Below are 23,589 nucleotides of genomic sequence, written 5' to 3' on the forward strand. Positions count from 1 at the left end.
TCTCTTTCCCTCCTTCCCCATCTCCTTCCCTCCTCCTTTCCTTTCTACTTCCTTTCTCCTTTCCCTTCTCCTTTCCTCCTCCTTCCCCATCTCCTTTCCCATCTCCTTCCCTCCTCCTTTCCCATCTCCTTCCCTCCTCCTTTCCCATCTCCTTCTCTCCTCCTTTCCCATCTCCTTTCCTCCTCCTTTCCCATCTCCTTTCCTCCTCCTTTCCCATCTCCTTTCCTCCTCCTTTCCCATCTCTTTTAGACTGTGAGCCCACTGTTGGGCAGGGACTGTCTCTATATGTTGCCAACTTGTACTTCCCAAGCACTTAGTATAGTGCTCTGCACACAATATGCGCTCAATAAATACGATTGATGATAGATGAGGAAGGGGCTCTGCAGAGATGACACATCCCCCCATTTTCCTCTAATGCCACTGCTCCTTTGTCTCTCCCTTCTCCCACCCTGATCCCTCCACCCCCAATGTAGATAGTAAGCGCTCAATAAATACGATTGATGATGACCTGGCCTGGGCCCCCTTAATGGCAGCCCTGACAGTGGGACAGGCAGGAGGTGGGAGGTGGGAGGCCTGGTGTGGCAACTCCCAACAGTGCCGGGGTCTGTCACATTGGAATACGACTTTGAGGAGGCTGAAGATCTAACTTTGGAGGCTCCTGAGGAAATGGGTGTCATTCCTTATAAGCCCCTTGATGGCACGGATTGATCCTTGTGGGTCTTTTTTACTCTCCCAGTACTTACTATCAATCGGTCAATTGATGGTATTTATTGAGCGTTACTGTGAGGAGAGTAAAGTACCAAGTGCTTGGAAGAGTACAATACAGTGGAATTGGTAGACATAATCCCTGCTCTCAAGAAACATAGAGCTCTGCTTACAGGAGGTGCTGAAAAATACTACTGATTGATTGGTTCTCTGGTAACAAAGAGATTCTTTAGGTATTGTGTAATATGGGGATTTCAGACAGGATGGCAGGAAAGACTGCCCGATAGAAGGTATTGTTGTGACGGGCAAACCATTTTTTGAAATAGTAATAATACTAATAATCATTACGGTATTTGTTAAGCACTTACTATGTGCCAAGTACTGTTCTATACATTGGAGTAGATACAAGGTAATCAGGTCGACCCACGTGGGGCTCATGCTTTTAATCCCCATTTTACAGATGAGGTAACTGAGGCACAGAGTAGTTAAGTTACTTGCCCAAGGTCAAACAGCAGACAAGTGGTGGGGGTGGGATTAGAATTCATGTCCTCTGACTCCCAAGCCTGTGCTTTTTCCACTAAGCCATGCTACTTCTCTCTCTTCTTAGTACAAAAGGGGGTGATACCTAGTTGAGAGCCCCTTGGGAAGTCAGGGTCTGCTGTCCAACCCTGAGACCAATCTCTCAAGCTCATTAACCCTAGTGATCAAGTACCACTTCCTGTTTCTAGGAAAGCTAGTTTAGAGGAAAACTTATGTAAAACCTCTGAAGGATTCTTGGCTATCAAAGAGCTCTATCAAAACAATATTGTGATGAGGAAGGGGAATTAGCTCAAATGGTAGAGCGCTCGCTTAGCATGTGAGAGGTAGCGGGATCGATGCCCGCATTCTCCAAATTTTTCCCCCTCGTCCCCCTCTCCATCCCCTCATCTTACCGCCATCCCTTCCCCACAGCACCTGTATATATGTATATGTGTTTGTACATATTTATTACTCTATTTATTTAGTTATTTATTTTACTTGTACATATCTATTCTATTTATTTTATTTTGTTAGTATGTTTGGTTTTGTTCTCTGTCTCCCCCTTTTAGACTGTGAGCCCACTGTTGCGTAGGGACTGTCTCTATATGTTGCAAACTTGTACTTCCCAAGCGCTTAGTACAGTGCTCTGCACACAGTAAGCGCTCAATAAATACGATTGATGATGATGATGATGAGTTAATTCATTCAATCATTCATTCAATCGTATTTATTGAACGCTTACTGTGTGCAGAGCACTGTACTAAGCACTTGGGAAGTACAAGTTGGCAACATATAGAGATGGTCCCTACCCAACAGTGGGCTCACAGTCTAGAATTGCAAATGAATCAAACACATAAGGATTCAATTTCTAACAAAATAAATAAGGGCTTAAAAATTAAGGTGAAATCACTTGGAAAAGCTTGTTTCAGGCTTTGCTGAATCCAAAGATTTTGGGAAAATAACTTTGAGTTATTCTGGGTATGCTTTGCATCCCCAGTTTTACACATCCCTGGTTTGAGCCATTACTGAATAAAGAGGTATTATGAACAACCTCTGTTCACAGTTCCAAATTAAGAACAATTCTAGTTTGAATATAGTGGTTCAGAGCACAAAGAAACCAGCTTGTTCTCTGAAGAAATAAAGGGTCAGGTTCAGTTCAGGCCGATATAATGTCTTCCATGCTTCAGACTTGGTAGGGCTGACAGTAGGGCTGGAGAAAACTCTTTAACTACTGTGAGCTCCTTGTGGGCAGGGAATGCCATTTTCATTTCCCAAACACTTGTACAGTGCTCTGCACACAGTAAGAGCTCAGTAAATATGACTGAATGAGATGTCCTTCATCACTGAGCTTTTCAAAATGTTTTAGGTACTGTTCTTGTGGGGAAAATCTTTATGGGATTAAATCTCAGGCCCAGAAAATGTGGCCAAAAGGATGACATAAGCGAAGGACTGATTTCTAGGGCAAGTTCAAGTAGTGGTTGGGGCAGTAGAAGGAATGGTTGTTTCCTTAGTTCCCTGCTGTGTCAGTAGCAGGAAATAAATCAATCAATCATATTTATTGAGCGCTTACTGTGTGCAGAGCACTGTACTAAGCTCTTGGGAAGCACAAGTTGGCAACATATAGAGACGATCCCTAACCAACAGTGGGCTCACAGTCTAGAAGTCTAGTAAATCAGGTGGTGAAGGATGTACACACAAAGTCAACTCACAATTATCTGAGTGTCATGAAGGAAAGGAAAAGTCTGGATGTTTTCAGCCGGTAGTTTCAACTTCTTCATGAACTCTTTTAGCCGCTTTCCTAATGATTGATAATAATAAGAAGAATGTCTGTTAAACGTTTACTATGTGCCAAGCACTGCACTACGCATTATGATAGATACATGATAATCAGGTTGGACGCAGTCCCTGTCCTACATATGGTTTACAGTTTAAGTAGGAGGGAGAACAGGTATTTAAGCCCCATTTTACAGATGAAGAAAATGAGGCACAGTTAAAATGAGGCAAGTAAAGTGACTTGCTCAAGGTCACATGGATTGTAACTGGTAAAGCCAGGATTAGAACCCAGGTCTTTTGACTCTCAGGCCTGTGCTCTTTCTAGTAGGCCAGGCAGCTTCATAATAAATAGCAGAACAGATTGACATTTTAACTTTCAGTCCCATCTAGCCTCTGATGGAGGTGGTAAAGAGAAGTATAATGGACACTTAAGTGGGCGAAGAAGGAAGAGGAGCAAAGAAATGGGAAAACCCATAGATTGGATTATTATCATCATCATCAATCGTATTTATTGAGCGTTTACTATGTGCAGAGCACTGTACTAAGCTCTTGGGAAGTACAAATTGGCAACATATAGAGACAGTCCCTACCCAACAGTGGGCTCACAGTCTAAAAGGGCCCCCAAATTTAGAATTGGAGGCATCATTTTTGCCAGATTTGCTCCAAGTCTGAGAGGAAAGTGTCTAAACATGGTGATAAACCAAGGAGCCACTTCTCTTTTCATTATTCAGGCTTTAATGTTAATCATTAAGATACGGTTTGAAGTTGAACATAGCCTTGCAGTTCATTCATTCAATTGCATTTATTGAGCACTTACTGTGTGCAGATCACCATACTAAGCGCTTGTGAGAGTACAGTACAACAATAAACAGTGTCATTCCCTGCCCATGAGGAGCTTACATTTGTTAATCTCCAAATGTGTTCCCTAGTCCAAGTCCAGACTGTGCCTTCAGGTGGATTTTCCAGATATTTGAGGCCTAGCAGTTACCTGGGAACCAGAGTTAGTTAGTCAATTGTATTTATTGAGCGCTTACTGTGTGCAGAGCACAGTACTTAGCACTTGGGGGAGAGTACAGTATAATAATAAATAGACACATTCCCTGACCATAACGAATTTACAGTCTAGAGGGACTGGGATCGGAAATCCCGGCTCCACCAACTGTCAGCTGTGTGACTTTGGGCAAGTCACTTTACTTCTCTGTGCCTCAGTTTCCTCATCTGTAAAATGGGGATTAAGACTGTGAGCCCCCCGTGGGACAACCTGATCACCTTGTAACCTCCCCAGCGCTTAGAACAGTGCTTTGCACATAGTAAGCACTTAACAAATACCATTATTATTATTATTATTATTATTGTTAATAATCCCAGGTCTGCCAGTTGTCTGCTGTATTACGTTGGACAGGCCACTTAACTTCTCCATACCTCAGTTTCCTCAATTGTAAAATGATGATTCACTCATTCGATCATATTTATTGAGCATTTACTGTGTGCAGAGCACTGTACTAAGTGCTTGGGAGAGTACAATATAACCATAAACAGACACATTCCCTGCCCATGGTGAGCTTATAGTCTATTTTCTTTCCTACTTAGACTGTAAGTTCCTTATGGGACAGGTATTGTATCTATCCTGAGTAATTTGTATCTGCCCCAGTGCTTAGAACAGTGCTTGACTCATACGTAAATGCTTAACAAATACTGTAATAAGAATAATAATAAAAATCATCTGTGTAGGTCTTTTAGGAGAGTAGCATGACCTAGTGGAAAGAGCACAGGCCTGGAAGTCAGAGGACCTGAGTTCCAATCCTGGCTCTATCACTTTTTTGCTGTGCGACCTTGGGTAGGTCACTTAACTTCTCTGTGCCTCAATTTCCTCATCTGTAAAGTGGAGATTAAATCCGCTTTAGACTGAGAGCCCTATGTGAGTAGGGACTGTGTCCAAAATGATTATCTTGTATCTATCCCAGAGCTTAGTACAGTGATTGGTATACAGGAGGAACTTAATGAAATATCGCGATTATTTTAGGAAGATGGGATTTTTTTTTGGCCTGAATTAGATTGTTGAGGGCAAAGTGTATTTTTTGGAATCAATTATCCAGATAATGGGTGCTCAATGACCCAGATTTGGTGTCAGAGCAGTGATGTATGTGATGGGCTTTATGCAGAGAGAGACTGAGAGTTTATAAGCTCTTACAGAGAGATCGGGCCCCTCCAGACTGTAAGCTTTCTGTGGGCAGGAACCGTATCTGCCAACTCTGTTGTACTATACTCTCCCAAGTACTTAGTACAGTGCTCTGCACACAATAAGCACTCAATAGAGAAGCAGCGTGGCTCAGTAGAAAGAGCCCGGGCTTTGGAGTCAGAGGTCGTGGGTTCAAATTCCGGCTCCGCCAATTGTCAGCTGTGTGACTTTGGGCAAGTCACTTAACTTCTCTGTGCCTCAGTTACCACATCGGTAAAATGGGGATTAAGACTGTGAGCCCCCCACGTGACAACCTGATCACCTTGTAACCTCCCCAGCACTTAGAACAGCACTTTGCGCATTGTAAGTGCTTAATAAATGCCATAAAAAAGATGCATAAGCCCACTGTTGGGTAGGGACTGTCTCTATATGTTGCCAACTTGTACTTCCCAAGCACTTAGTACAGTGCCCTGCACACAGTAAGCGCTCAATAAATATGATTGATTGATTGATTGATTAATTACTTAATATTGTACTCTCCCCAGTGCTGTGTCTTCTAAACTGTAAGCTCGATGTGGGCAGGGATTGTGTCTGCTTATTGTTATAGTGAACTCTCCCAAGTGCTTAGTACAGTGCTTTGCACACAGAAAGCACTCAATAAATATGATCGACTGACTGACTGACTATTGATTGACTGAGTTTCCATTACAGATGGTTCCTGAGGACTGATGAACTGAACCTCATCATTCTTGGGAGGCAGAGAACTTGGGGTCCAAGATGGTTGATGGTTCCTGGGGTTGCTGCCTTCTGTGATTTTTTTTCTGAATTGAAAAGGGATTTTTTGGGCAAGGGATTTTCCTATGGACCATTATTCTACCACCTTCCTCCCCCTACCTCCCAATGCTTCTCAGATGGTTCCCTGAACCCTGAATTCTCAGCCCCACAGCACTATAATTTATTTACATTAATGCCTGTCTCCTCTAGACTGTAAGGTCCTGAGGGCAGGAAATGTGTCTGCCAACTCTGTTGTATTGAGCGCTCCCAAGCACTTAGAAAAATGGTCTGCACACAGTAAGCACTTAATAAAAACTATTGATTGATTGATGTGATCCATTTTTTTAATGGTATTTCTTAAGTGCATACTATGATCCAGGCACTGTTCTAAGCGTTGGGGTAGATACAAGATAATCAGATTGGACACAGTCCATGTCCCACATGGGACTCACAGTCTTAATCTCCATTTTCCAGATGAGGTTCCTGAGGCACAGAGAAGTGAAATGACTTGCCCAGGGTCACACGGCAGAAAAGTGGCAGATTCGGGGAGATTAGAACCCAGATCTTTCAGACTCCCAGTCCTGTGCTCTCTCCACTAGGCCACACCGTTTCTCTACTTAAGGCCAGATTGAGCCCTGACTTAGTCACTGCTCAGGGATACTGGAATGAATGTCATAAACTAGATAAGTTTAGGTTTCTGGCAGGCATGTTCCAGTGGTATTGACAAATTCCTTGCCCAAAGACTGATTCCTTTTGGGCCTGAGTTGATGGGTTGGCCCGTCTGGGCACGGGAAGCACCCACGGGGCAGCTGAAGGCTGTTTTCTCTGTGATTTGACTGGATTAAAAAAAATAATAAGCAACGGGAAAAACATTGAGGAGGTGGAGCTGAATTTCCTCCCCGGTTTTGAAGGTGTCTCCTGAGAAGCCCTGAAGAGTAGATTTCTGAGCTCAACCCCTCTGGGGCTCTGGATGGAAGGTTCATTTTCCCCCTAATGCCTTTTTTTCTGAGCTCGGGAGTTTTTTTCAGTGTCCCTGGCTCAAATTTCCATCCTCCCCTTGCTGCTGTGCCCTGCCCCTGTGTCATTTGGCAACCACCCTCTATCCCCAGGGTAGCCCCCACAGAGCAGTGATGTGATGTTTACCGCCCGTGGATAGTTTGAGAGCCTCCTGGGGGCTTTCCAGGAATAGAAGGGGCTCTGGGGACTGGACTGGCTGTTCCCACCAGTTAGAATTTTTAAGCACTCAAGTCCTGAGGTGTTCCGTGACTGTCAAGTGATTGTCATCTGTATCCAGTCCCGACTGCATCAGTTTGTTGCTCCGGGAATATCCAGCCCCCAAACAGAAATCTCCTCTGAGCACCCCCTTTTTACCCTTCACAAGGAGCAGGAACTTCCTGGTAAACTATCAGACTCCGCTGGTCAATCCAAGGCCTTTTACATTTCGCTGAGAGAGAACTGACCCATGGCTCTCAAGAGGCAATTGACAATCCAGCCTAGCTCTGGAACTGAGCAATTTTCCTCCTGGTTCAATCAGCTTCCTTTGCTCAGAAACACTGCGAAGGCAGCTAAATTAGGTTTTGTAGCAGCAGCTGGAAAACCTCAGCATTCACAACCCTCCCCAACCCCACTTCTCGGCTGTGATATAATCTTTTTCTTTGCTTTAGGTTATTCGAATCAAAAAACTGTCAGCAAAGTCTGAAATATTTGCCAGATGGAGTTGGAGGGATGGTAACCTTTATGATGAAGGTTGATGGAAAAGACCCCGCCCAAATCCTACAATTGGGTCATTTTAAAACGAACCAGGCTTACTGAGTCATTTCCGATACACATGCACCCATTTCACAGATTATGGATAAAAGAAACATTTTTGGACTCATCGTGAAGCATCATGGCCTAGTGAAAGGAACACATGCCTGAGAGTCAGAGGACCTGGGTCTTAATCCCAGCTCCACCACTTGTCTGTTGGTTGACCTTGGACAAGTCACTTATCTTCTTTGGACCTCAGTTTCCACATCTGCAAAATGGGGATTAAATCCTCCTCGCTATGACTTAGACTGTGAGCCAGCCCCACATGGGAGAGGGGCTGTGTCCATTGTGATTACCTCATACCCATCTTAGGGTTTAGGACAGTGCCGGACACACAGCACTTAACACATTATTGTTGTTGCTATTATTGCTACTAATAATTATATTAAATTCATTAGAAGGAGTAAAAAATGATCTGACATCTGCACCTTTCAGTTGTTGCCTATGTAAAAGAAATGCATGAGAACTTTTCATCTCTAGTGATCTCTGGGCTCCTAGGATTTTTAATGTTGAGATTTCACAAAAGCTGCTGGGCAAAGAATTGATGCTTCGCATAAAACTGCAAGGCCAAGCTATGGTTCTCCTCTATGAGGAGGACTGGGGTTGAAAGGAGAAATTGGTTGGCATGGAAGGAATGAGCTCCTAGAAGCTATCAAAAACCAAAATATACTCGGAGACTAAGGGTCAGCACAGAATGGTGGGACATGATTGTGTTTCCCTACAATGTCTAGCTCAAAGAGACAAATTGAATGGCGATGTTCCCGCTGAATTTATTTCCTTTTGTTGTTTGAAATTGCCCAGTGGTGGAGCAATATAACGAAAGACTGTAATCTTCCATGAGCTATTATAGATCTCAGGATTAATGCCATTTTAAAGGATGCAGGTAGAGATTCACACTGAAGCCAGTCTTATTCTTCTACCGAGAGGATAGATGGAAGAATGTGTTTTATAGTGGCTCTGTAGCCTTAGATATATCTTCTAGGCTGTGAGCCCACTGTTGGGTAGGGACCTCTATGTTGACAACTTGTACTTTCCAAGTGCTTAGTACAGTGCTCTGCACACAGTAAGCGCTCAATAAATACAATTGAATGAATGAATGAATTCTGCAGGAGGGAAGGGAATTTTATAACTGTAGGAAGGGAAATGAACATTCACAGTTAATCACATTCTTGCTAAGGTGAGACTAGCCCAGCAGGAGGACAAATAAAATGCATCGTGTACTACGGTGGTTAATAATAATTGTGAAGTGCTTTCATCATCATCATCATCATCATCATCAATCATATTTATTGAACGCTTACTGTGTGCAGAGCACTGTACTAAGCGCTTGGGAAGTACAAGTTGGCAACATATAGAGACAGTCCCTACCCACCAGTGGGCTCACAGTCTAAAAGGGGGAGACAGAGAACAAAACCAAACATACTAACAAAATAAAATTAATAGAATAGATATGTACAAGTAAAATAAATAAATAAATAGAGTAACAAATATGTACAAACATATATACATATATACAGGTGCTGTGGGGAAGGGAAGGAGGAAGGAAGGAGGTTTCTTGTGCCAAACACTGTGTTAAGTGCTAAGGTAGATACTACAAGATAATCAGAGTGAACACAGTCTCTGTCCACTGGAAAGAGAAGGCAGGAAAGCAGATATGAAATCCCCATTACAATATGAGGAAGTCGAGGTACAGAGAAGTTAAGTGACTTTCCCAAGATCACACAGCAGGCAAGTAGTTCTTGGTCAGCATTTTCAGTTCTTTGTGCAGACTTTCCCTCTCTGAAGCTGAATTCAGTTCTGGTGAGTCCGGCTCGGGCCCCAGCTCTGGCCCCCGTTTCTGCCTTTAAAATACCCCTTGGAATGCAAGATAACCCAATATATTTATTGAGTGTCTATTACAGGTAGACTCTAAGCTAGTCTGCAAGCTCATTGTGGGCAGGGAATGTGTCTACCAACTCTGTTATAGTGTACTCTGCCAAGCTTTTAGTACAGTGCTCTGCACACAATAAGTGTTCAGTAAATTAAATTAATTGATATAGAACACTGCAATTCATTCATTCATTCAATCGTATTTATTGAGCGCTTACTGTGCACAGAGCACTGGACTAAGTGCTTGGGAAGTACAAGTTGGCAACATATAGAGACGGTCCCTACACAACAGTGGGCTCAATACTTGGAAGAGTAAATTAGAGGTAAAAGACTACAACTCTGATCCTCAAAAAGCTATGTTCTAATGGGTGAGAGGGTGAGAAGGAATGCATTGTATCCAGCCACTTCAGTAAAATACTTGGAATCAGCTGGCTCCAATTTTAAAGTCGTCTCCTCTCCATAATTTGGGGAGGAAATAAAAGATTATTTTTTGAACAACAAAATTGTAAGGAGTGATGGCTGCATTCCCTGGAGGGATGAGAACAAGCTGAAGGGTGAGATGGTGAAGCAGCATGGCTTGGCTTAGTGGAAAGAGCACGGGCTTGGAAGTCGGAGGTCATGGGTTCTAATCCCAGCTCCACCACTTATCAGCTGTGTGACTTTGGGCAAGTTACTTAACTTCTCTGTGCTTCATTTACCTCATCTGTAAAATGGGAATTAAGTCTGTGAGCCCTACATGGGACAACCTGATTACCTTGTATCTACCTCAGTGCTTAGAACAGTGCTTGGCACATAGTAAGTACTTAATAAATATCATTATTATTATTATTATTATTATTATTATTATTATTATTATTATTAAATAAAGCAGGTGGGGGTAGTTAATTTGAGTCCCATGACCAGGGAAGGAAGAGCAGAAATGAAACAGGTGAGGGAACTTAATGAATCAGACTGCCTTAGGCTGGGGGAAGAAGAGCAGAATCGCAACACAATAGGTGGGATGAATTAAACAAGGCTTCTTTCCAAAGATCTGGGAAGAGAAGGAGAAGAAAAAGGAGGAGGAGCAAGAGAAGGTCATTTATTGATAGCCTACTTGGTGCAATGCTGTAAATAAGTGCATAATGAGTAATGAAGTGACATGATCCTTGCCCACAAGGAGCTTAGATAAGGACAACAAAGAAGGTGTGGGAAGTAAGTTTATTGAGAGCCATCTTTGTGAGCAGGAATTGCACCTACAGACTACATTAATTCAGTTGTATTTTGTATTTATTGAGTGCTTACCTTGTGCATAGCACAGCACAAAGTGCTTGGGAAAGTACAATGCAACAATGAACACACAGTCCCTGCCCACAATGAGCTTACATAATGGCCTGTACTCTCTCCAATGCTTGCAATAATAATAATTATAGTATTTGTTAAGCACTTACTATGTGCCAAGCACTGTTCTAACCACCTGGGGTAGGTACAAGGTAATCAGGTTATCCCATGTGAGGGTCACAGTACTCTGCACACAGTAACTACTCAGTAAGTTCCACTGATTGAAGTAGAAGAGATGCAATTTCAAATGATCATTTACATTCCTCTTCTCTCCTTATTCATTCATTCATTCAATTGTATTTATTGAATGCTTACTGTGTGCAGAGCACTGTACTAAGCACTTCGAAATACAAATCAGAAACATAAAGAGATGGTCCCTACCCAACAATGGGCCATCAATCAATTGTATTTATTGAGCGCTTACTATGTTCAAAGCACTGTACTAAGATCTTGGGAGTGTACAATACAACAGAATTATCAGACACATTCCATGCCCATAAGGAGCTTATTCAGTCATTCATTTGTATTTATTGAGCACTTACTTTATGCAGAGCACTGTACTAAGTACTTGGGAGAGTACAGTACAACAATAAATAGACACATTCCTTGCCCAAAGCGAAGTTAGAGTTGGGAAGGGGGGCAGACAAACATTAATACAAATAAATAAATTGCAGATATGTACATAAGTGCTTTGGGGCTGGAAGGCACGGAAGAACAAAGATAGCAAGTCAGGGTGATACAGAAGGAATGGGAGAATAGGAGAGGGTGTGCTTAGCCAGGGAAGGCATCCTGGAGGAGATGTGCCTTCAATAAGGTTTTGAAGTAGGGGAGAGTAATTGTCAGATTTGAGGAGGGAGAGCATTCCAGGCCAGAGGCAGGTTGTGGGCGAGGGGTCGGCGGCAAGATAGGAGAGATGGAGGCATAGAGAGAAAGTGAGCATTAGAGGAGTCAATCAATCAATCAATCAATTGTATTTATTGAGCGCTTACTGTGTGCAGAGCACTGTACTAAGCGCTTGGGAAGTACAAGTCGGCAACACAGCCTGCGAAGCGTGCAAGCTGGATTGTAGTAGAAGAGGTGAGGTAGAAGAGGACAAGGTGTCAGAGAGCTTTAAAGCCAATGGTGAAGAGTTTCTGTTTGATGCGGAGGCGGATGGGCAACCACTGGAGATTTTTGAGGAGAGGGGTGTCATGTCCTGAACGTTTTTGTAGAAAAATGATCCAGGCAGCAGAGTGAAGTTTGGACTGGAGTGGAGAGAGGCAGGAGGCTGGGAGGTCAACAAGGAGGCTGACATAGTAATCCAGTCGGGATATGATAGTCTCCCCTTCCAGTTTACAGTCCAGATGGGGAGACAAACATTGATGTAAATAATTACATTATGGATAAGTACAAAAGTGGTGTGAGGCTGAAGGTGGGGTGAATAAAGGGTACACATCCAAGTGCAAGGGTGACCCAGAAAGGGTGGGAGAAGAGATAAAGCTAACAGTGACTGATTGATTGATTGATTGATTGATTCATCCATACCTCCCCATCTGTTCAGGCTGGTTGAGAAGCAGCATGACATAGTGAGAAGTAGCAAGGCACAGTGGATAGAGACACAGTGGGAGTCAGAAGGTCATGGGTTCTAATCCTAACTGCCACATGTCTGCTGTGTGACCTTGGGCAAATCACTTCACTTCTCTATGCTTCAGTTACCCCATTGAGATTGAGACTGTGAGCCCCATGTGAGACAAGGACTGCGTCCAACCTGATAAACTTGTATCTACCCCAGCACTTTTAGTACTGTGCCTGGCACATAGTAAGCACTGAACAAATATCGCAATTATTATTAGTATTATTATTAGTCTTCCAAGGATCTTTACATTGCAGCTCACAGGACTGTTCTTCATTCCCCACAGATCCTTTTCTGCCTCAGGGGACAAGCAGTTGTCTTTGCAATGGGCAGACTTGGCAGAGCTTTGGCTTCAGAAATACGTCCCGCCCTCCCTTTCCAAAGCTCTGGGTTTCTGACAACCCAAACAACATTTTCCCTTAAGCCGTCCTGCCCTTAATCTTTAAACCCCTGTGTATCTGGAGAGAAGCACAACCCATATGTTTCTGATTCACATACACTGAACATATCAGAACGTTGCTACATAAAATCTGTTTGATGCCCAGTATGATTAATTTGTATCTCTATTCCACTTTAAGGAGCTGTTTAGAAATAAGGAGATACATTTGGCCAGCACAAAGCATTACTGAACCCATAAGAGCAGAGATGGCAAATCTACTTTCTCATTATCATCAGTAAATTGCATGTTTATTGTGTTAGGCATTTGGGAAAAGGTAATAGAAGCAAAAGGACATAGTCAAATCTTTAGCAGTACGTTCCCCCTGTTGGAACTCAATAAATACCATCACTACATGATCCCCACTCTTCAGGATCTTACAGTCTAATGGAAGAGACAAGAGATACAAATAAATCATATTTATTGAGCACTGTACTAAGCACTTGGGAGAGTACAATATAACATCAGACACATTTCCTGCCCACAATGAGCTCACGGTCTAGAGACGAGCTCATAGTCTAGCTGAATAGGAAAACTAGATACAAAGGATAAGAAACATAAGTGAAATAAGTAAAGAAGCAGAAATACCCATGAATACTAAGGTTGCTGGCGGGGTGACCTAATTGCTGTATATCATAGTAGAAAACGCCCAGGCCTGAGAGCTCTAATACTGGCTCCACCGCTTGGCTGCTGTGTAGCCTTGGGCAAATTGGTTCTCTGTGCTTCAGTTTCCTCAGGTGTAACACGGTCTTAGACTTTCTGTAATAATTGATGTCGATGGAGAAAGACTCCATCAATCTTTGCTTGCCTTGGGTCGCAGCTTCCTTCCTTGCTCTTCTTCCCCCAGATCGTTTCCTCTCTCATTCAGGGATTACCCCTTCCTCTCTGAGAATGGTTTATCTTCCATTATATTTACTCAGCAAGGATATCCACGTGGATGTCCTGTGGTAAATACGGAACTCCCCATCATCCCTCCTAAACTTCCAGTCTTTCTTATCATAGTGGACACCACCACCAGCCTCCTGGTTCTAGAAACCTTCTCTGACTACACTTTTTTTTAAAATCGTGTTTGTTAAGTGCTTACTAAGTACCAGGCACTGTACTAGGCACTGGAGTAGACCCAAGCTAATCAGGTTGGACACAGTCCCTGTCCCACGTGGGACTCTCAGTCTTAATCCCCATTTTACAGATGGGGGAAGTTAAAATAATTGCCTAAGGTCATACAGCAGACAAGTGGTTGGGATAGGAACCCAGTTAGGTCCTCTGACTCTCAGGCCTGTGGTCTTTCAGCTAGATTATGCTTCTTCTTGGTTTGCCACTAAATGTTTGCAGGTTTTCTTCCACAATGCTTCTTGGATTGTCCCTCCTTCCCCACACCTTCAGCCACCACCACCCCACTCTAAGTTTTTATCAGCTCTCAGCTGGGTTACCCCATCAGCCTCTTCACTGGTATACCTTCCTCCAGCCTCTCCCCTTTAAAAACAGACCTATACTCTTCTGCCCACATCACCTTCCTAAAATGTTGTTAAGGCACATGACTCCCTTCCTCAAAATCTTCCATCTGTTACCCGTTTTCTTCTACCAGACAGATACTCTTGACCACAGTCTTCAAGGTTCAGCGCCTGCTATCTCCCGACCTTTCCACTCTCTCCTCCTGCTCTGCTGCATCCCACACCCTTCATCCCTCTCCAGCTCACCTCCTAACTGTTCCTTGTTTTCAATTCTCCCACTTCTGACCTCTTAGGCTTGCCTTCTTCCCTGCTAGGAATTCTTCACTGCTCAAATCTGCCAAACAAATTCCTCCTCACTTCCAAAGCCCTCCTAAAGAAACACCTCCTCTGTGATGTAGTTCCCAACTAATCTCTCCTAACTCCTGAACAGGACATCTCATCAACCCTCACTTGCACTTTTGTGGTTCTCGGTTTTTATTCCTTCATGTCATAATTATTTTTGCTTTTGCTACTACCAATCTATGTTTTTCCTCTTGCTCCCATTGCCTGCATGTCTTTTTCCATGAGACTGTAAACTTGTCGGGGTCAGGAACCATGTCTTTTCATTTCATTTATTTATTGATTGTTTGCATGCTCCAAGCATCTAGTACAGTAGTCTCTACATAATGGACACTCAGGAAAACCTGATGTTGATGATGATGTTGGCTGGACTCTCCATAGGCAGTCTTGTGGGCATTGGTAATTTCTGGTCATTTAACATTGTGGGCCAGCATTGGGGAAAAAGCGAGCCAGGAAGAATTTGAGAAGCAGTGATGATGGGTTTGAGGTGAGATCTGGGGTTAGACGGGGAGGTCAGGATGGACCAAACCCTTTGGCCTCCATGTTCTACCTGACTGAATTTCTTCTGGTTCCATTTCCACTTCTCCTGTCAGTTCTCTCTGTCCCCTTGTTTGGATTCCCCCACTGTGGCTCTTGCGGCTGCTACAGCTCCACGCCACCCCCACCTTTCTGCTCATTTTATGTGAATTGGTACTGTAGTCCGCCCAAGTAGACAAGTCATAGCTAAATCCCCGGATCCCTATTTATTTCTACTTCCTTTGGATTTTTCTCTCATTTTTTTCCATTGAAGAGACTTACAATCAGGGAAGCAATAAAAGGTCTTCAAATTTCCAGTGCTTCATTGAGAATAAAGAGTTGTTACCCCCTGAGAATGTTAGATAAATAATAATTTATGGGCTTACTTTATGTCAAGCCCTGTGCTAAGTGTTGGGGTAGATACAGTGTAAGCAGATCAGACACAGACTCTGTCCCACCGTCTAAAAGGGCAGGAGGACAGATGTCATCTCTGGTTTTACAAATGAGGAAAGTGAGGCACAGAGAAGTAAAGTGGCTTGCCCCAGGTCGCCCAGCAGACAAGAAGCAGGTCTTCTGACTCCCAGCCCTGTGCTTTTCCCACTAGGCCACATTACAGTTTTTTTGAAGCAAATACCCTGCAGCTTGTTTCCTTTTGCCTAATACTGCTTCTTATAGCCCCTGTGGGTCCCACCTCTATGTCCGCCTGGCCTTTCCGCCAATATTTCCTGCCTCCATATTTTATTTCCCTCAGTAGACGCCCTTTCTCAGTATCCTTGCCGACATATGGCTGGACAGGTTGCATTTTTATTTGACCAATAGCATTGTTTATAAGCAAGTAAGCTACTTGGAAAAAAAAAACCAAACTACTTCAATAAATCTTACTGAGGCTTTCTATTTCTTTTACGGCAAATTATTCAGTGACCTTGGTAGTTTCGTCGTTCCGATACTTGTTCCAGCGTGGAGTGGCTGGTCTGACAGAAGTTGGGATTTTGTTTTAAATTCAGAAGTCCTGAATTCAGGACCCTTCTGACTGAGTTCAGCAATCAGCCCCTGAGGGAAAAGAACAAGGGCATCAAGCTTATTTCATTAGCTAACCTGATTTAAAGAGGCTCAGGGATAATTAATTCTTAACAGAAGCCCCAAGGGAAGCCAGTAATGCTACAGGAAGTGTAGCTGGTTTGCTTCCCTAGGACTCATCTTTGGTTTAGTGCCCTGGGCAGTTAAATGGTGTTGTTGCTTATGATTAAATCCCCGAGTTATACTGGCTGCTGAGTTGGGCCTTTGGCCTGGTGTCTCTTAGGCCACGTCCCTATAAGACAAGATTTTTCAAATGCAGACATGCAACACTGTGGGCTCCCTCAGGGTAATTCATGCACATCAAGCTGGAACCTGGTGGTGAAGAAAAGATGGGGTGGGAACTGAGTCCATAGAGATAGAGAAGAATCTGACAGGAGACTGGGCTGGCCAAACATCGGTTTGAAAAGATCCTGCGGCAAAGCGCTTCTTGACAGAACTCTTTCCCACGGACTCACTGGTTTATTCCACCCTCAGATGTTTGTTTGTTTGTCAGTAGGCCTGCCCTTCTGAATGTTGGGAAGCAGCGTGGCTCGGTGGAAAGAGCACAGGCTTTGGATTCAGAGTTCATGGGTTCGAATCCCGGCTCCGCCAGTTGTCAGCTGTGTGACTTTGGGCGAGTCACTTAACTTCTCTGGACCTCAGTTACCTCATCTGTAAAATGGGGATTAAGATTGTGAGCCCCCCGTGGGACAACCTGATCACCTTGTAACCTCCCCAGCGCTTAGAACAGTGCTTTGCACATAGTAAGCACTTAACAAATGCCATTATTATTATTATTATTATTGAGGACATTGCGTGGAAAGTTGATTCTTGTTTGGGGTATCAGCCCTGAGTCGTATGTCTTTGAAAGGGTGAGATAGTTCATTTGTTTATTCAATCATATTTGTTGAGTGCTTACTGTGTGCAGAGCACTGTACTAAGTGCTTGGGAAATACAAGTCAGTAACGGATAGAGACAGTCCCTACCCAACAACGGGCTCACAGTCTAGAAGTTTGGTTCTCCTCGTGGCTCTCGGCTATCCCAGGAGGCTTTATCTGACTGAGCCAAAGGAAGTTTGTGAGGTGTGAGGGAGGCTGGCTTTCTGGCCCCCATTTTGGGATCCTGGTCCCAGAATCAGAGCCAGCTCTTAAAAAAAGAAACAGTCACCGAAGTGAAATGTGAAACACAGTGTTAATAAACACTGTTTAATGAGGAGAAAGAGAATAGTTTGCAAACAAATCTCCAATAAGCGGTGGGAAAGATTGACCCCTGGGTCGGGTCATTTTACTGGGAACATGGGGCTAAATTCATGCTCCTTTAGCGAAGAACCTTCTAGGGGATTGATTCAGCCTTGTGTGGCTTTGGGGTCCTGGGGCGCAGTCTTCAATTTCTTCTTTCTCTTGCTATCTTTCTTAATTAGCTCCTTAAGGATGGGGATCATTTCTACTTATTCTCTTGTGCTCACCCAAGCACTTAGTACAGTGCTGTGCACTCTGTAAGCGTTCAATAAATACCATTGATGGCGTAGCCAGTCAATCAGTTAATTAATTTAAAATTCAAACATCCGGAGATGGGTTTCATTTACTCCACTGCAGGGTTCCCAGAGCAAGATTGGATAAAAACATCTGGTGTTGAGGGGCAAGCAGCACAGAGTTGTCAGTGGGCGTCACAACCATCCATTTATTTATTTATTGAATGTATTATTTATTTATTTATTTGTTTATTTATTTTATTGAATGGTATTTATTGAATGTTTGCTGTGTGCAGAGCACTGTACTATAAGCGGTTGGGAAAGCGCAACAGAATTGGTAGTCACGATCTCTGCTCTATGTCCACTTTTGTGGATGGTTCTTCTGTAATTTGGGCGTTACCATAAAATGCCCGGTGAGCTTAGAAATTTGTCCCTTTTGGTTCTACCTAATGACTGTGGCTTCTTCCTTTTTGACTTACAGGAGTTACATTTTCATTCTTCTGGAAGACCCAGAGGGAGCAGCCCAGATTAGTGCCTTCAGCGTATAGAGGGCAGGTCTTCTCCAATGGATTCAAAGTCTGCTCCAGTGAAGGCAAAGGGTCCGTGGAGTTTTACACCCGGGGCAACTCGATGAAATGGGAAGCCAGCTTCAGCCCACCAGGTAACCTCACAGTTCCAGACTCAACTCTGGGCTGTTACATTTGGTTATTCTCCAGAGGAACGAACTTTGTTTACGCGACTGGAGTGTTAGGTGATGAGGAGGAGGTTTACTGATGTTGGCTAAGGGAATCCGGTGCCGTGGAGATTGCCCAAGAGGCCTCTTATAAGTAAGCGTTGGCAGGGGTCAGTTCTTTCCTAGACACATATGTCCTTGTTCTCGATGAGAAGACTTGGTATTCTTGAAACTGGCACAGATCTGCAGGAAAGTCTTTGAAGTATTGCTCGAGTCCCCCTGCACGGGATGCATAATAATGATAGTTAATAATAATAATGTTGGCATTTGTTAAGCGCTTACTATGTGCAAAGCACTGTTCTAAGTGCTGAATAATAATAATAATGGCATTTATTAAGCACTTACTATATGCAAAGCACTGTTCTAAGCACTGGGGAGGTTACAAGGTGATCAGGTTGTCCCACGGGGGGCTCACAGTCTTAATCCCCATTTTACAGATGAGGTAACTGAGGCCCGGAGAAGTTAAGTGACTTGCCCGAAGTCACACAGCTGACAATTGGCGGAGCCGGGACTTGAACCCATGACCTCTGACTCCAAAGCCCGTGCTCTTTCCATTGAGCCACACTGCTTCTCTACGTATTAAGCACTTACTATATACCAAGCACCGTACTAAGTGCTGGAGTAGTTATGAGATAATCAGATCGCACATGAGGCTCACAGTTTAAGTAGGAGGAAGAACAGGCATTGAATCCCCATTTTGTAGATGAGGGACCTGAGGCACAAAGAAGTTCAATGATTTGCCCAAGGTCACACAGCAGGTGAGTAGCAGAGTTGGGATTAGAACCCAGATCCTCTAAATCCCAGGCCTGTGCTTTTTCCATTAGGCCACACTATTTCCCTAAATCGATGAAATTGATTTTATAATTTTTACAGTACCCAAGTTCGGTATCCCGCAGCATAACCATGGCTTAGTGGAAAGAGCACGGGATTGAGAGTCTGAGGTCCTGTGTTCTAATCCCACTCCTCCAATTGTCAGCCGTGTGACTTTGGGCAAGTGACTTAACTTCTCCGTGCCTCAGTTCCCTCATCTGTAAAATGGGGATTAAGACTGTGGGCCCCACGTGGGACAACCTGATCACCTTGTATCTACCCCAGTGCTTAGAACAGTGGTGGCACATAGTAAGCGCTTAACAAATGCCATGATGACAAGCGCTTAGTACAGTGCTCTGCACACAGTAAGTGCTCAATAAATACGATTAATTGATTGATTGATCATCATAACCATGAGTCTGTTTATGCCTGGAACATAGAGGTAGACACAGACAGAGAGGGATTTGAGAAGCAGAACTACCTGCTAACACAGATGTTGTGTTCCTTGAACCTCCTTTGCCAGGGTCCCTCCTGAAGGATCCAGATAGGGTTTCATTCATTCATTCATTCAATCGTATTTATTGAGCGCTTACTGTGTGCAGAGCACTGTACTAAGTGCTTGGGAAGTACAAGTTGGCAACATATAGAGATGGTCTCTATGCAACAACGGGCTCACAGTCTAGAATGGGGAGACGGACAACAAAACAAAACAAAGGAGGGTTTACTCCTGATCAATAGATCTGGTGGCTGATGTCAGATAGGCAAAGTTGAGGGAACCTCCATCCTATGGCCGGGAACCAAAGAATTGGTCTGCAGCCCACTTTCCCTCCAAACTCTGGTTTGGAAGAACTATTCCCCTTCCATGAAACCTTTCCTGCAGCACTGTGGTGGTGCCGCCCAAAATGACAACCACTAAATACGCCAGTGAGAACGTGTCCCAGAGAGAGGGGACCATTGATTGATCGATTGACTGGGGGAAATTAAACATCAGCACACTTTTAAAGCCCTAGCACCTCTTCCAATGGAGACCAAAGGGAAGGAAGTGATCCTTTGTTCATTCGGTTGTATTTATTGAGCACTTACTCTGTGCAGAGCACAGTACTAAGTGCCTGGGAGGGTACAATGCAACAGTAAACAGATATATTATCTGCCACAACCAGCTTTCAGTCCAGAGGTGTAAAAGTTATTGGAGGTGGAATGTACGGTAAAGAGGGATGGGGAGTGGGAAGAATGATAGATATCCTGCAGGGATTCTTCTTGTCTGAAGATTTTTTTTTGAAGACTCACTTTATCCCAACCTTATTTGTACCTCTAACACTGGGAAAGCACTGGGAAAGGTAAAACACAACCGTCAGTGTTGTTGAAATGACCCTTGCGCAGACTTCATTTAGACCATCACACAATCTGGAATCACTGGGAGATTGTGAAAGTACGGAAATGGTTCAAATCTGTATGCTGAATAGATCATTATTGTTATTATGATTATTACTACTTAGAATTTATTATTATTGACTTCCAAACTAGATGGCAATTATACTTTGGACCTAGGGTACAAGTGCTCTTCAGAGACGCTAAATTACTAGAAAGTTGCACAATGCTAGACAGAACGCATGATGTAATTGCAATGTAATTTAAGATTGCTGGCAGGAAATCAGATGGTGTAGGGTTGTCATCTCCCGGCAGTGAGTCCAACACAATATCTTTACCTAACAGCTCTGTCTGTAAAATGTCAGTGTTAGGAGGCCTTCCCAGACTGAGACCCCTTCTTTCTCTCCCCCTCTTTCCCCTCCCCATCACCCCCGCCTTACCTCCTTCCCCTCCCCACAGCACCTGTATATATGTATATATGTTTGTACGTATTTATTACTCTATTTATTTATTTATTTTATTTGTACATGTTTATTCTAATTATTTTATTTTGTCAATATGTTTCCTTTTGTTCTCTGTCTCCCCCTTCTAGACTGTGAGCCCACTGTTGGGTAGGGACCGTCTCTATATGTTGCCAACTTGTACTTCCCAAGCGCTTAGTACAGTGCTCTGCACACAGTAAGTGCTCAATCAATACGATTGAATGAATGAATGAATGAATCCTTCTGCAAAACAGAGCTCTCAGGAATATCAGGGCTATTGTTGTAATGATTGCCACGGTTCATTATTTTTTATTTGGATCACCGCAAATGAAAAATCTAGCATTTAAAATGATTGTGAGATTATGAGGAAAAACGCAAAACAGTGCCAGACACTGCAAGCAACAAAGTCATCAGACAAACAGATTTAGTAAACTGTGCTGATGTGTCCTTCTTCCTCTCAACCCCCTGTTCAGAGAGGCTGTTTTATCTTCATCCCACATGACTCGCAATAGTACATCCTCTAAGGTTTGCAAGGAGGTCCTGGCCTCCTATTAGTACTGCTAAATTAGGGAGCTTTCCAACTAAAATAGCCTTAGTGAGACAGGAAGACAAACATTTGTTCAAAGCAAGTGAGGCAGGGTACCCAGTGGAGAGATCCTGGAAGTCAGGAGACATGGGTTGTCATCCCAGCTCTGCTACTGGTCTGTTATGTGATGCTGAACAAGTCACTTAACCTCTCTGAACCTCAATTTCCTCATTTGGAAAATGGAGCTTATGCACTTGTTCTCCCTACCAATTAATTATAATAATAATAATAATAATGATGGTATTTGTTAAGCGCTTACTATGTGTGAAGCACCCTTCTAAGTGCTGGGCGGGGGGATACAAGGTGATTAGGTTGTCCCATGTGGGTTCACAGTCTTAATCCCCATTTTACAGATGAGTTAATTTATGCACAGAGAAATGGGGTGACTTGCCCAAAGTCACACAGCAGACAGGATTAGAACCCATGACCTCTGACTCCTAAGACCGTATTCTTTCCACTGAGCCACATTGCTTCTCTGTTGCACTGCCTGTGTTGCCTATTGTACTGGTGAGCCCCTCGTGAGACACGTATCACATTTGATCTGATTACCTTGTATCTACCTCAGTGCTTAGAACAGTGCTAGGTACATGAACTAGTGCGGAGTAGTGGATGGACCACGTGTCTGGGAGTCGGAAGGTCTTGTGTTCGAATTCTGGCCCTGTCCCTTGTCTGGCGTGACCTTGGGCAGTCACTTCACTTCTCTGGGCCTCAGATAACTCATCTGTTATCTGTTATCTGTTATAACTCATTGGAGAAGCAGCGTGGCTCAGTGGAAAGAGCACGGGCTTTGGAGTCAGAGATCATGGGTTCAAATCCCGGCTCTGCCAACTGTCTGCTGTGTGACTTTGGGCAAGTCAGTTCACTTCTCTGTGCCTCAGTTACCTCAGCTGTGAAATGGGGATTAAAACTGTGAGCCCCCTGTGGGACAACTTGATCACCTTGTAACCTCCCCCAGCGCTTAGAACAGTGCTTTGCGTATAGTAAGCGCTTAACAAATGCCATCATCATCATCATCTGTGAAATGGGGATTGAGATTGTAAATCCCACGTGAGACAGGGACAATGTCCAACCCGGTTTGCTTAGTACACCACAGCGCTTAGTACAGTGCCTAGCACACAGTAAGCACTTAGTGCGGAAAAATTGCCAATGCCGACTGAATGGTTTTTGTGTCTGGTGTGGTAGGGACTTTAGTCCTAAATGATTCTGTTCAGTCTCATTTTCTCTCCAGCAATGTCATCTTCTAATAAGGGGATGGCGAATCCTAGTAAGTTTTAGTAATGAAGTGGTAATAGAATTTAATCTGAGGAAACTGAAGCCCCTTTGCTCCATTGCAGGCCCTTACTGGACTCACGTTCTGTTCACGTGGCAATCCAAAGAAGGCTTGAAAGTCTACGTCAATGGCACGCTGAACACCACGGACCCGGATGGGAAAGTCTCTCACAATTATGGAGAACCCAACGTCAACCTCGTGATCGAGCCTGAAGGGCCTCAGTCCAGGCACTACGAGAATGGGGCCTTTGATGAGTTCATCATCTGGGAGAGGGCACTCACCCCTAGTGAGATTGAGATGTACTTCACAGCTGCCATTGGTGAGTGTGAACAAGGCATCTGGTAAGCTTCCTTGAGACAGTAGGCGCCTCCTCCAGAATGTAAGCTCCTTCTCTAGGATGTCAGCTCCTCCTCTAAACTATAAACTCATTCATTCATTCATTCAGTATGGCCCTGCTGAGAGCTCACCTCCTCCAGGAGGCCTTCCCAGACTGAGCCCCTTCCTTCCTCTCCCCCTC

At 43.8% G+C, this 23,589-nt stretch overlaps 1 protein-coding gene across 1 annotated transcript in view; it reads left to right on the forward strand.

Annotated features, from left to right (window-relative positions):
- ADGRD1 (adhesion G protein-coupled receptor D1) overlaps positions 1-23,589 on the forward strand; it is a 398,243-nt gene that overhangs the window by 21,338 nt on the left and 353,316 nt on the right. The window contains exons 5-6 of the mRNA XM_038763906.1: positions 18,305-18,484; positions 23,137-23,391. Of these exons, the coding sequence (XP_038619834.1) occupies positions 18,305-18,484; positions 23,137-23,391 (435 nt within the window). The remainder of the gene's footprint in view (positions 1-18,304; positions 18,485-23,136; positions 23,392-23,589) is intronic.

The sequence above is a fragment of the Tachyglossus aculeatus genome, chromosome 21 (assembly GCF_015852505.1).
Source record: "Tachyglossus aculeatus isolate mTacAcu1 chromosome 21, mTacAcu1.pri, whole genome shotgun sequence".
Taxonomy (NCBI): domain Eukaryota; kingdom Metazoa; phylum Chordata; class Mammalia; order Monotremata; family Tachyglossidae; genus Tachyglossus; species Tachyglossus aculeatus.